The following is a 13,277-nucleotide window of genomic DNA, read 5'->3' on the forward strand; positions in this document are numbered from 1 at the left end:
CTAAGCATCTCCTGGCATCACAACGACAACCTCCCCAAAGGGTGTTGTGTGCATTGAAATCTCCGACGACAATATAAGGTTGCCGCAGTTCATTAATAAAGCTTTCGAATTCTGCTTTTGAAAGATGGCAGTTCGGGGGGATGTATAGTGAGGAAATTGTTCCTAGTTTATTAAACAGTATCGCACGGACTGCAGCTGCCTCTAGGGGTGTTTTAAGCTGTAATTGCCGGCAAGCAACACCCTTATCTACAATTATTGCCATACCGCCAGACGAAGCAAGGGCGTCGTTGCGGTCTTTTCGGTATATGACATACTGCCGGAGAAAGTTCGTGTGTGAAGGATTTAGATGTGTTCCTTGTACACACAGCACCTTTGGACTGTACTTATATAATAGTTCCTTAATGTCGTCTAGGTTGTGGAGTAAACCCCTGACATTCCATTGTATTATCTGTGTATCCATAATGTATGTGTTTTGTGCTGTGGGTCTAAGAAATATAGATTAGATTATCTTACGAGACCTTTCCAGGCCCCATGAAACGAAATCTCTCTATCTTCCGGACGCGCTCGAGGGAGCTGCGCCGTTCCTTGGGCGTCTGAGACGACGTATCCATCACCTCGTCTGATGCGGTGGATACTGCCTGCAGAGCGGGCACTTTCGCGGGAGTGGTGGGCCGATCTGTACCGGCAGTGGCCCTGGGTTCAACAGGTCCGGAGGTGTGCTGGCCCTCATTTGCGGCAGACGGAACAGCGCTGGCTGTTTCAGTCAGGGGGGCGGATGGCGTGACCGCCGTCACTCTGCGAGTGACTTGGGCGGCCGCCGAAAGATGTGGCGCTGCCCCCCGGCGTGCCACCTCGGTGTAAGAAGGACTGGTCTGATTGTTGGAATAGAAACGCTTGCGTGCCTCTGGGAAAGTCAAATCTAGTTTCACTTTGAGTTCTATTATTTGTTTTTCTTTTTTCCACGAGGCCAGGATCGCAGGATCGAGTTGGCACAGTGGGTTGCTGAACTGCAAACGTCAGAAGAGTGTTCGATGGAGCTACACTTGGCACAAGTAGCACGCCCTCTGCAGTTTTGGGACCCGTGCCCAAAACGTCGGCACTTAAAACATCGACGCGGGTTTGGAATGTATAGCCTGAGACGTAGCTTGCAGTAACCGGTCTCGATTGATTAAGGAAGAATGCTGGTTCCAAAAGTTATGATTACATGCCTAGTTGGTATTTCTTTGTCATCTCGTCTTATTTTATTCCTTTGCACTTTGACGACGTTCTGTTCTTGCCATCCTTCAAGTAATTCACTTTCACTAAGTTCGAGAAGGTCATGTTCCGAAATGACCCCGCGCACTGTATTCATCATCCTGTGTGGGCTTACTGAGACGGGAATGTCCCCAAACGCTACAAGTTTCGAGAGTCGGTTGTATTGTGGCTTGTCGCGAACTTCGAGAAGATCACCGCTTCCCATCTTAGTTACTTTATAACCTGGGCCTATTGCTTCTGTGAGGGATTCGGCTACAAGAAAAGGTGATATCACTCGGACTGTCTTAGTTTCGTGTTGACTGTGAAAAACGTGTTATTTCGGAAATGACTCTTTTGGTTGCATAAAAAAGCTGAATGGTTCACCGGTGTGCCTCCTATTCAGGGAACGACCAGGCAGTGGGGGAAAAGTGCTTGCCATACAAAGTTTGGAAATTCGGTGGCGATGGTGGCCACCCACCACCGAGCCCAACAAGGGGACGCTACAAGGTCGGGAATATACCTGCAGGCCCCAGCCATGCATCGTCGCTATAACCTAATATAAGATACCCACGTTTGGATAATTACACCAGGTTAACCCTTGCCGCCCAGAATACGGAAGTGAGAAGAAGTGATAAGGAGACAGGAAAGAAGAAACAGCGAGAGAGAAAGCAAAAGATTGAAGAGGGGGACAGGAAAAGGCGACTGCCGATTTCCTCCAGGTGGGTCAGTCTGGAGGTGCCGTCTATATGAAGCAGAGGCCGAAGAGGTGTATTGGCTGCGCCGGGGGGCCTCAAAGGTCCAAACACCCAGCATCGGCTCAATCCCGAGGATCCCCCTTTCCCCAGACACGGCTATACCGCGCACAGCTACACGCGGGAGGGGCCAACTCTCGTGCTCTCGGGTACGTGGTGTCGCAACACACCAAAGGCCTGCTGACGCAGACGCCCCTGCGGGGTGTTGATGGAAGGTATCCGCCAGCCCAAATAGTGTTGAAAAGTGCGAGTAGCGTAACTTGTATGTCAGTATATAAGTTTTTGATCATGTCATACATGACTCTGTCAGGTTCCGGTGCAGAGCTCTTGCATGTGATCAAGATCTCAACTCGAAAATACTGAAAGACCGGTTATACGGTTCGTTCTCCCTGCATATATGCACGGCTGGCTTACGTTCTTCTAGTTGTTTGTATTTGAATTCCTCTCGATTCCACTCAATTCCTTGTCACTGTCCTACTTTAGTCTTCGTGCATTATCATTTTGTTTCTTCATTTTCCATTTTCCCCCTCGCTTCTATCTTACATTTCTACGCTACTGTCCTTTCCGTCCCTAAACAGTACACATGAGTTGTGTGCCTTTCTGTAGCAGCCTTCTTTTTCTCTTATTTCCCTATCGGCTCATTGCATGTTTTCAAACAGGATAATCAATCAAGCAATCAGTTATGTAATTAATTAATTGGTTAATAAATAATTAATCAAATGTTTATTCTATAGTACCCTAGAGGAGCCATAAAGCCTTCGTACTGGTGCACTTAAAGAGTAATGCGCGATACAAAATGTACATAAGAGACCTATATGGTAGACAAAACAATGCGAATTTATAATAACAACAATAATGCTAATTTAGCAATCTTCACCTGAAGCCGCACAACTAGCTTCAAATGATAAAAGCGCACTTCGCGCGAACAAACATTTGCCAATACAGAAAAACACGGACTTACAGAGTTTCCAGCGCCGTTAGGCCTCGAAACGCCTCCGCAGCGATTGATTCAATAGGGTTGTGGGACAGGTGTCTGTAACCATAAGAGACATCCAACTAGACTCTGCACCGTTCCAACGAAAGTTTCTGAGGAGCTCCAGTAACATCCTCCTCACGCTTTAGCAGGACATAACTCCAGCACCAAATCTTAGAGTTAAGCCTCTTCACTCCGCTAAATGTCGGCATGTCGTGTTGTCTGTTCGTACTTAGAATTTCACGCCAGCTTTGATGGTCTACCCGGTCTACAAAGGTGACTTTCATTTAGTTTCTTTGCAGCCAAGCTGATCATTGTAGCTTGAAGAACATACCGAGGCACACTGCTAAACTCAGGCGCTCGCGGTAACCATGGCTTCAGAACGACACGGTGATCCGAGCTGAATAAATGTAATTTTTAATACTTATTCCCTTTGGGCACGTAGATACAGTCTGAGCGCTGCCTACGCAAGCAACAATGCACATCGACACATCGATGCGCACGTGGTATGCCACGAGCCATGTTTGACTATGTTGAACGTTGTGACATTCGCGGCCAATCTCTCCAGCGTACCCCCGTAGAATTATGCAAAGCCCGTTTACCCGTACCCTCGGGACATTTTGGGATGGAGTTCGTGATGTGGCTTCATGAACGTGGATTGAGCCATTCCATAACTTTTTTCCTGCTGGGCTATGTTTTGTACCGCAGCGTGCCTGCGGAAGCACGGCGAGGGTTAACTCTCCAAAAATACTGTTATGCACTGTAAAAGAATTTAAAGCCTTCAAATTCAACAATACGGTGTAAATCTATAATGTTTAAAAAAAAAGGACGTACACCGGACAACAGAACAGAGAATGGGACACACACGGCGCTGTGTGTGTCGCATCCTCTATTCTGCTGTACGGTTTGCGTCTCCAGCGCTGTTTTTAAACATTATGGAAAACCACCAACTCGTCCAGTCTGCCGTTCTTCTACGGTGTAAATCTGGCTACAGCTCACACCCTTACACACAATAAAATGTGTAAGAGAGCAAGTTACAGACATATTTACACCGTTTTTTTTTGTTTTAGGGTATAAATTATTTTACACTGTATGTATTAGGCACCTATGCAGGCTCCGCGCGTTCGGATCATATCTGTGGCTCTATGTTTTCACGACTTTCCTTGAGGAAAGTCGTGAAAACAAATGATTTTTAAGTGTTTTCCTGTGGAATAGACAACATTATATTATTTCGCCTCATGGGGAGACACGCACGAAAAAATAACAAAGTACAAACAATGTCCGCACCAATCTGTTGATCACAAAAGCATTGTTTCTCAATGCACCTTAAATGTTCGTGTTGCACTTACATTGGTACAAGCGCGCAGCGTCATCGAAGATAAACACACGCATCTTAGACTGATACTACAACTGCTCGCTAACTGCTTATAGCACAATACTGAGCCTCGTTCCAGAATGATTGTTCGATTAAGAATGAATAAAGAAGGCCTAACGTACGGACATAAAGAAAAGCCTAAGTTTAAGAGCTTGTTCATCAATGGATGTGCTACAGCCGTTTAGACACGTAAAAGCTTTTATAAAGACGTCTTTGCGTAATCTTTCCACGTTATTTATCTGTACAAGAAACTTAATTTGTTTGTTTTCTCGGAACCCCCCCCCCCCCATATTACGGAACTGCGGGATTTCTCAGTGGGAGGTGAGAAAAGCGTTAAAGTAGGCAACAAATCATTCTCTTTCAAATACTAGAAGAGTTGCAGACTACAAAAGCAATTTGTATGTTATGCTGTGCTAGTAGAAACATCCTGTACAGGTTATCGAGTAGACCCGAGGCGATCACTAAAATGCATTGTTTTCAAAGTCCCCCTGGCCTTTGACGTGGAAGTACAAAACGTAGCGTTAATTTATTTGTGGAGCGTGTAGTTTGGTGCAACCTTTATGGGTGGTACATGGAACGTAATAAAATCAGCATGCTTCAAAAAATGAGTATGAACACTGCAGGCAACAAAAACGATTGCATGAAAGAAGTCTCACAGGTTTCGCAGGTTCTTGTTGCTCACGAAGGTGTCCGCTTCGATGTGACGAATCTTGTTACCTTGGAGGTACCTGTCAAATAAAGCAACACTGTATCACTTCGACAACGGCATACAAAGCTCCGAAAAGCTTGTTTTGATTACTTAGCTAATGCAACTTTTACTTCAACAATCCCACTGTATCTTAAAGGCCTTCATAATGTCGACTACTTTCATTAAATAGTTAAGGTTGAAGCGTCTCCGCTTCTGTTCGGGTTCCCGGAGCAGTAGTACTTCGCCAGCCACAAGCAGAAGTAACGAACGCCTTCCAACAGCAAAACGACATTTCGCGATTAAATTTAAATTACCACATACTCGACAAAAAGTTAAAAACAATAGCTAAAGCAGAAATGCAGCTATCCAACACCTTAACGCTGCACACGCCTTGTGCACACGCACCTGCTGTGCGGGTGACTTCAGTTCCGTCGACTTATAAAGATCTGATGACGCATGCGCCAAGGCGCTCACAGCCCCACCTTACCAGTTTCCCATCGTAACAGCTGAAGCTTCATGTAGCGGTCATTGCATATAGATTGTTTTGGTAGACAATCGACACAATCACGGCAATTTCCTCAGTGCAAATTCAAGTGATCGCTGCGACTCTGTATTCAGGCGGTTCAATTTCTTTCACCCAAAAAGCAATCTTCCTTCTAACATAAAACAACACGAAAAACTCATGCGCCATTCCATTGTGTGAAGGTGGATGACAAGCGAAGTTTATCGAACGACACAGAGGTGACCCATTATATTGAACAAAGGCATGAACATATTTATTGTCCTAATCTGTGGTCATCGTGGCGATGTTGGTACGCGCACACATTCGCGAGTCACGTCTGTCATTAAATGCGTCCGTCATGTAAGACAACGAATGACTCATGCCTCCTTAAAGGTACACTAAAGGTTACTATGAAGTCAAGTTAAAGTGATAAAGTAATGCTCTAGAACGTCTAAGGCGTCAACATAATCGCGAACAGAGCTTTATTAACCGAGAAATTGAGGTAAATGCATGACACGATTTGAGACCCCCCAACAAAATTCCGGTAGTAGCTCCATGACGAAGGCGCTCCTCATCATGATTTATGTCACTAGTACTCAACTACTCGCATTAAAAAGATCATTTCATTAGGTTATGAAACGGAAGGAAATGCTACTTGTCTACTTCGATTCCAAGAAAAAATAACATTTTGACTTTACCCTACAGTAGTATGGGTGGTCGAAAGGTTTCGTTTTCGCTCGACACTGCGCCGCGCGCGCTTTGGAGTTTCAGTTGTCTCGTTATCGCGTCGTGCTGCGGTGTTACTGCTGGCTCGCGAAACTTGCATTTGGAACAAGCAGCGAGAATGCCACGTCCGTGTGATGCCGTGGCATGCGCGAACGGTGCGCGGAACTTGGCCAAGGGCAGTTGCAACGGCGAATCCAACGTTACTCATCAATGTGTGCCAACGAGTAAACCTCTACGTTCGAAGTGGTTAAGTGCCGTATACCTCTGCCACAGCGCGTTGGCAAAGAGCCGAAAAATCGCATAGTGTGCTCACTGCACTTTCTTCCAGAGGATTACGAGTTCAACGCCCGACTTACTGAAGTGGTGTGGAGTGCCTTTCAAAGCAATGCTTTCCCGTAGCGCTCTTCTGCCGGCCTTGCCTGCATTCTCCGAAGTGCAAGAACAACTGAAGGTCGAAGAAGGGGCGGTGAGTGCGGCATTCGGTTTTCACGAAGGAAAAGCTACAAATGTGCGAATATGTAAAGACATGACATACAGTTGCCGTCGTAACAGTACGCAACGACGCCGGCAGCGCGAGCCCTTCGCAGCAGGTTACGTTCATCAGTGCTTGAATCGCTGAAGTCGAGCCCAGCATCGCGAGCCAATGCGTCGTTGTCAGGGTCGTCCATTGCAACGAGCGTCAAAGTTGGCGTCATAAAATGAAGAACCAGCTTATCGTCGAGCGCTTTCCCTTCCGCTAGCCACCATAGTTCCGCTTTCGCGCTGCTGTCGGCTCTGTCTTGGCTCTGTTTCTAGCCGCGCGTATGGGTTTTGCGCAGAAAAGCCATAGCGCCGTCTGCGGGCGCCGTTTTACTCACCGATGGTGCACCGTCACTATGACACCATGACGTCACCACTCCTCGATCGGAGGACGGGCGACTTGAACTTCGCTAGAAGTACGCGGACGCTTCAGAACGCATTTTATCTTAAAATAAGTCTCTTCTTCGCATGAAACAAGCGTTTTGAGGTTTCTGGGATGGTATTTGAAGAGTCCACGTTTACTTAATATTAATCTTTAGTGTCCCTTTAACCAATGGCTCATACGCCCGTAAACGCGGCCTTCAGATTACGACAAAAGAAGTGAAATTCTACGCTGTAGTGATGAGCGGGAAGGAAGCCAGGTAAGGGGGGGTGGGGGGGGGTGTCTGTGGAAGACGACGACGCTCGAACCATTGCTTATAGTGATAGTTTTTTGCGCAATGGAGCCAGTCGTGGAAGAAGACGATAATGACGGACGTGCGAGTAATGGCACTCGTGCGTTTGAGCGGTTGGCGCCCAGAATTTTTAAGACTCATTTTTGAAAGAAGCTGTACAAAAGATTTTTTCAAGAACATCCGTGCTTATACTCTTGTGCCTAGGAGCTCTCTGGGTCCCACGTGTGACAAGGGTAGTTCAAGTGCCCGTTACAGGACCCCAAGTCGACAGGGGTATGTGCCATTGAGCTTGGACCTTTTCTGCACTGTCACGAGGATCGGCTTAAATGAAGATCTGTTTTGTAGCGTAAAGCTCCACTTCGCGGGTTCGAGCCGAGCTTCGCGTGCTTATGTGCCTGCCATACTGCGCATGCGCGAGAGCCGCGTCACATCACGATAGGCGCAGCTGCGTCGCCCTCGCCGCCGCCGACTGCGGCGCATTCCAGAGGTGTGACGTCGCAGTCTCCGCAGACGCGCCGGCGCTGTGTGCGCGCGCTACTGCATTTAAGATTGCGGCGCTGCGCGGCACTGCGCATGCGCGAGGAGGGCGCACCGTGCGTATAAATGCGCGGGAGAGATGGTTGATGCAGCGTGCTCGACATGGAGGTTAAGGAGAGTCGAGCCGCTGCCAGTCGGCGCGAAAGACTGGAAAACCTAAATTCTTCCGACCCCGCCGTTTGTCGCTTGGCAGTTGGCCGTCGAGCGTCGAAAGAACGAGCGTGCCAAGGCAAAACATGCGGTCGAGACACCGGAGCAACGCGAAGAACACCTAGCAAAAAGACGTCGCCAAGAAGCTCAACGCCGTGCTATGGCCTCCCAACAATAGCGGCAGGATCAAGAGAGTGTCACAGTATCTTTACGCTACGTATATCCTGGCATAGCTGAGCTAAGCTACTGCCAATTTTTTACAGCGAAGCTGTCTATGGTTAGCATCTGGCGGATCGCGTCCGCGCGTACACCAACAATTTTTCATACATGAGCCGTCCCCGAAGACAGTGCAATACCAGGCCGACTCGCAGCGTAGGTGAAGCAGGCGTTAAGCACTCCCCATATGTGGGCCGATCCCGAAGATAACGCAATACCAGGCCGACCCGCGGCGGAGGCGCAGTTCACCATTAATGGGCCCACATACACAGCTTCGCTGGTCATGCGTCTTCACAGAATAGAAGGGTACTGAGTTTTTGTCAACATCTCAGAAACATATATTTCCAGAGCCTAGCCATAGACAGCTTTGCTGCAAAAACGAAGTTATCAGTTCAAACTGTTCCTAGCTCCCAAATTACTCCACGATTACGAGTCAGTTTCGAGACACGTTTGATAAAATGAAATGCGTAAAAATTCTCACGCTCTTCGATGATTCTCGTTTCCAGTGCTAAATAATCAAAATTTGGCAAAAAATGTTCATTCAGCACCTATACTCCATGGTTTATCGCAAACTTCTGAGGAACGTCTTCAGCGTTTACTGACAAGGGGGCTGCGAGCGTGTCATCGGGTTCCGCGGGCTACCTCGAGGTCTGAAGTTCGTCACCCTCCATTTTCAGTCATACGAACGGTTGAGACATGCCGACATATTTATCGCATCTTAACTCAACACGAGAAGCATCCATCAGAACTCGCGATTAGCCAAAGAAACAAAAGCAAAAATTACAATGTTGTTCAATAACATAAACCACTGTTACTAAGATTTGAATTATACGAAGTGGAAGTTAGTTGCCCTCCTCGGATATCCAGAAGCCCTAAAATAGAATTATCGATCGTGGGAGTCATATCTAAATTAGACGTGTTCATGATAGTGCCACAGCAACTGGAACTATTCCAAATTTACTTCTTATATACACAGCACAGCCACGTGTATATAGACGGTTCATGTCATAAAAATTCCTCGGCTTCAGCATTCGTCCTTGAACATTTGGCGCTGTATGAAACATTTAAATTATCCCGAGCGACATTTTCCACCATGGAAGAACTGTTTGCGATCCTTTGTGTTTTGCGTTTCATACGAACAGTAAAAATTTGCAAAAATTTGTTATTTTTATCGATTCGCAAGCCGCTTTCGCAATACTGCAGAGCAGCAAGAAAAAATTTTTGAACACTGCTATTGTAAGGGATGCTCAAAGAACGAACTGACACAGGTGCACGAAATTGCGTAATTGCATTTGAGTGGACGCCCTAACACTACAATATTCCTTGCAACTCTGCAGCGGACGCAGCTGTGCATCGGGCGCACAATAACGCGGACACAATCAATCTTCCTCTCTTGCGTAAATGAGACCGTCAGCTTCCGAGACAGATATCCTGTAGTGTCAGCAAAACTACCTAATTTATTTATTTATTTATTTATTTATTTATTTATTTATTTATTTATTTATTTATTTATTTATTTATTTATTTATTTATTTATTCCATACTGCTAGCCTGGGCGCCAGGCATTAAGCAGGAGTGAGCGTACATCATTTTTTGGGGCAATGTAGTTGTGACGTATAACATCACAACGACATGGTGAAAAAATAGAAAAATAACTGAACACAGAAAAAAAACAACACAAAAAAGAACAAATGAGGAAAAGAGCAATCTAAGAACTCGGAGTTATACTGTAGAGATGCATTAGCGCAAGCTCTTGGACCACCTGTCCGTGTCTAGTGTCCATCTGCGTCTAACGCCTTTTCCTTGTGTGCGCGTCCTTTGGGAATCGCTGGAACCCCGTTGTTCATGTTCATACTGTATAACCCATGTATCAACCAATCGATTCCGTCAAGTCTGAGAGGAAACAGAAAATTCAGACCACTAGCACACCACCTGCGACTTGGTATTACATTTATGGGACACTTCTTATGCAAGATAAAACGTGCTCCTAGTTCGCAGTCCATCCAGACGAAGATATGAATCATCTTCGTCTGTAAGGGTGTTGGGACAAGCAAATTTGTTACTTTTCAAAAGAAGATATGAATCATCTTCGTCTGTAAGGGTGTTGGGATAACCAAATTTGTTACTTTTCAAAAGAAGATATGAATCATCTTCGTCTGTAAGGGTGTTGGGACAAGCAAATTTGTTACTTTTCAAAAGAAGATATGAATCATCTGCGTCTGTAAGGGTGTTGGGACAAGCAGATTTGTTAGTTTTCAAAAGAAGATATGAATCATCTTCCTCTGTAAGGGTGTTGGGACAAGCAAATTTGTTACTTTTCAAAAGAAGATATGAATCACCTTCGTCTGCAAGGGTGTTGGGACAAGCAAATTTGTTACTTTTCAAAAGAAGATATGAATCATCTTCGTCTACAAGGGTGTTGGGACAAGCAAATTTGCTACTTTTCAAAAGAAGATATGAATCATCTTCGTCTGCAAGGGTGTTGGGACAAGCAAATTTGTTACTTTTCAAAAGAATATCATTCTGTCCAAAAAAGATACTTGGTTCATGGCCAACAGTGGGCCCTGAGAAAGGAGCGAACGTCTTTCTTTGAAGAAGTTTTTCGAGGACACAAACATTCCGGCGAAATACTGAACTTCAGTTTATCCTAATAAGGTAAATGAGTGATATAAATGTTGTTCTGTTTGGTCATTTCGAATATTTGATTTTGTATATGGGTATGGGTACTGAATTATGGTACGTGCTGCTGGACTGTATTGCTTTCATATATCTGAGGCGGAATTCACTTAACGAACTTACGAACAAATTTTGGCGTAAGAAATATTTTACAGCAAAAAAAAAAAGACGTGTTCACAAAGCTGAAACTGTTCGTACTGTCAGCAAGCTTGCGACGTCCACGCCTGCTAAGACGAACGCTTTAGTCGAAAAAAAAAAAGGCACGCATGTAATGGTAACGCAGGCGCGAACTGCAGTACTTGCGCCAACACTAAGCGTAAGTCATTAAAAAAACATAAAAAGCCATCGCAGCTGGCGACTGAACAAATTTCTACGACAGGTGAATAGCAGTATTACGAACCTAATTATGCCTATCTGCGTCGCTCGAGCTGACACGGGTAAGCGTTAGCACGCCGTAGCGGCCGATCGGCCAGAAGCCACAACTGATAGCCGGGGATGGCGCGTGCTTATAACGCATTGATCAGTTTTAGGGCATAATTTTATTGTGCGTGCGATGCTGTGGAAGGCAATAAAATTATTGCTGTGCTACGAGCTTCTGCTGATAGGCTGTGTTTCTTTATGCGTGCATAAACCGGATTTTTCATATCTTCATGACACTCTACTGGGTAGTATAGCAAATAGCGTAGTGTTCGCCCCTGGCAACAATAGAGTTTGAAAAAAAATTAATTATGGGGTTTTACGTGCCAACACCACGTTCTGATTATGAAGGATGCCGTAGTGGAGGACTCCGGAAATTTCGACCACCTGAGGTTCTTTAACGTGCACCTAAATCTAAGCACACGGGTGTTTTCGCATTTCGCCCCCATCGAAATGCGGCCGCCGTGGCCGGGATTCGATCCCGCGACCTCGTGCTCAGCAGCCCAACACCATAGCCGCTGAGCAACCACGGCGGGTATCAAGTTTGTCATTCACAACTTTTGAGCTCTTCTTTTTTTTATATAGTTTGAGCTTTCGCTCACTCACGGGGCTGCGGTTGATAATTTTTTCCGACGCTCATTGCCACGTAAGTGTAAAGGACGTGTAAATTCGTAACGCGACTGCGCATGTATCCGCAACTCCTCAAGATTCGAATCTGCCTCAGTGATAGCTCTGGCTTCACATGTTTTTAATTATCTGCAAGAAAAGTGGAAAAATACTTATCGATAAAGTGGTCAGGCAAGGAGCCACAATCTCTGCAATGATGTTCATTGCATGCTTAGAAGAAATAGTGAAGTTGTTAAACTGGGAAGGATTAGGAGCGACGATCAATGGCGAATGCCTCATCAACCTTCAGCTTGCCGACGGCAGTGTAGTGTTCAACAACGCTAGGCACACATTGCTATAATTTATTGTGGACCTTAACCGTGAAAGTGTAAGAGTAGGTTGAAGATTACTATGCAGAAGACTAAGCCAATGTTGAATAATCTGTCCAGGGAAAAAGAATTACTCATCGGCAGTCAACTTTTAGAGTGCAGGGGCAAGTTCATCTAGGTAAATTACTCGCAGGGAGCCCTGATTATGAGAACAAAATTTACAGAAGAATGAAAATGGGTCGGAGCGCATACGGCCCATTGCGCAAACATTACTGGGAGCTGACCACGGTCCCTGAAAAAGAGTTTACAATCATTCTATTTTTTCAGCGTTATCATATGAAGCAGGAACTTGAAGGTTAGCACTGAAGCATGAGAACAAGTACACGACCGCTCAAACCGCTCAAGCGATGAAAGCAAGAAGGTTAGGCCTAAAATTAAGGAACAGGAAGCGAGCGGTGTGAATCGGAGAGCAAACTGGGGTTGTGGTAGTTGAAATTAACAGGAAAACTTTGAGCTGGGCAGGCCAGGTAGTTCGTAGGGCAGATAATTGCTGGGCCATTATAAATACAGAGTGAGTGGTACGGGAAAAGAAGGGCTGTGGAGGACGGCGGAAAATTAGGTTGGGTAATGAAATAAGGAACTCGTCAGGCACAACTCAGAATCAGCTAGCGTAGGTCAGGGGTAATTAGAAATCGCTGGGAACGCCTCCGTCCTGTAGTGAACATATAAGTACGTTGACGACGTTCTACAACATCCAAAACTCGTCCGGAATTTTAACGGACTGTTTCTTTGGAGTCGCAGTTCACTTCGCAATGCGAGGCCGCATTCGCTTGTTTACAGAACGGCGTCGGGCGCCGCTTCACCTGGTCACCGTACTACATGTGCAGTGAGTGCTCTGAACAAA

The 13,277-nt window shown here is 45.8% G+C and overlaps 1 protein-coding gene across 5 annotated transcripts in view; it reads right to left on the minus strand.

The window, feature by feature from the left end:
* The window catches only part of LOC139059937 (relaxin receptor 1-like), a 227,199-nt gene that overhangs the window by 64,280 nt on the left and 149,642 nt on the right, over nt 1-13,277 (minus strand). For all 5 annotated transcript variants that reach the window (XM_070538568.1, XM_070538567.1, XM_070538566.1 and 2 more), the window contains exons 8-9: nt 4,990-5,061; nt 2,947-3,018 (exon numbers count right to left, since the gene is read on the minus strand). In XM_070538568.1, the coding sequence (XP_070394669.1) occupies nt 2,947-3,018; nt 4,990-5,061 (144 nt within the window). The remainder of the gene's footprint in view (nt 1-2,946; nt 3,019-4,989; nt 5,062-13,277) is intronic.

Source organism: Dermacentor albipictus, chromosome 5, assembly GCF_038994185.2.
Source record: "Dermacentor albipictus isolate Rhodes 1998 colony chromosome 5, USDA_Dalb.pri_finalv2, whole genome shotgun sequence".
Lineage (NCBI taxonomy): Eukaryota > Metazoa > Arthropoda > Arachnida > Ixodida > Ixodidae > Dermacentor > Dermacentor albipictus.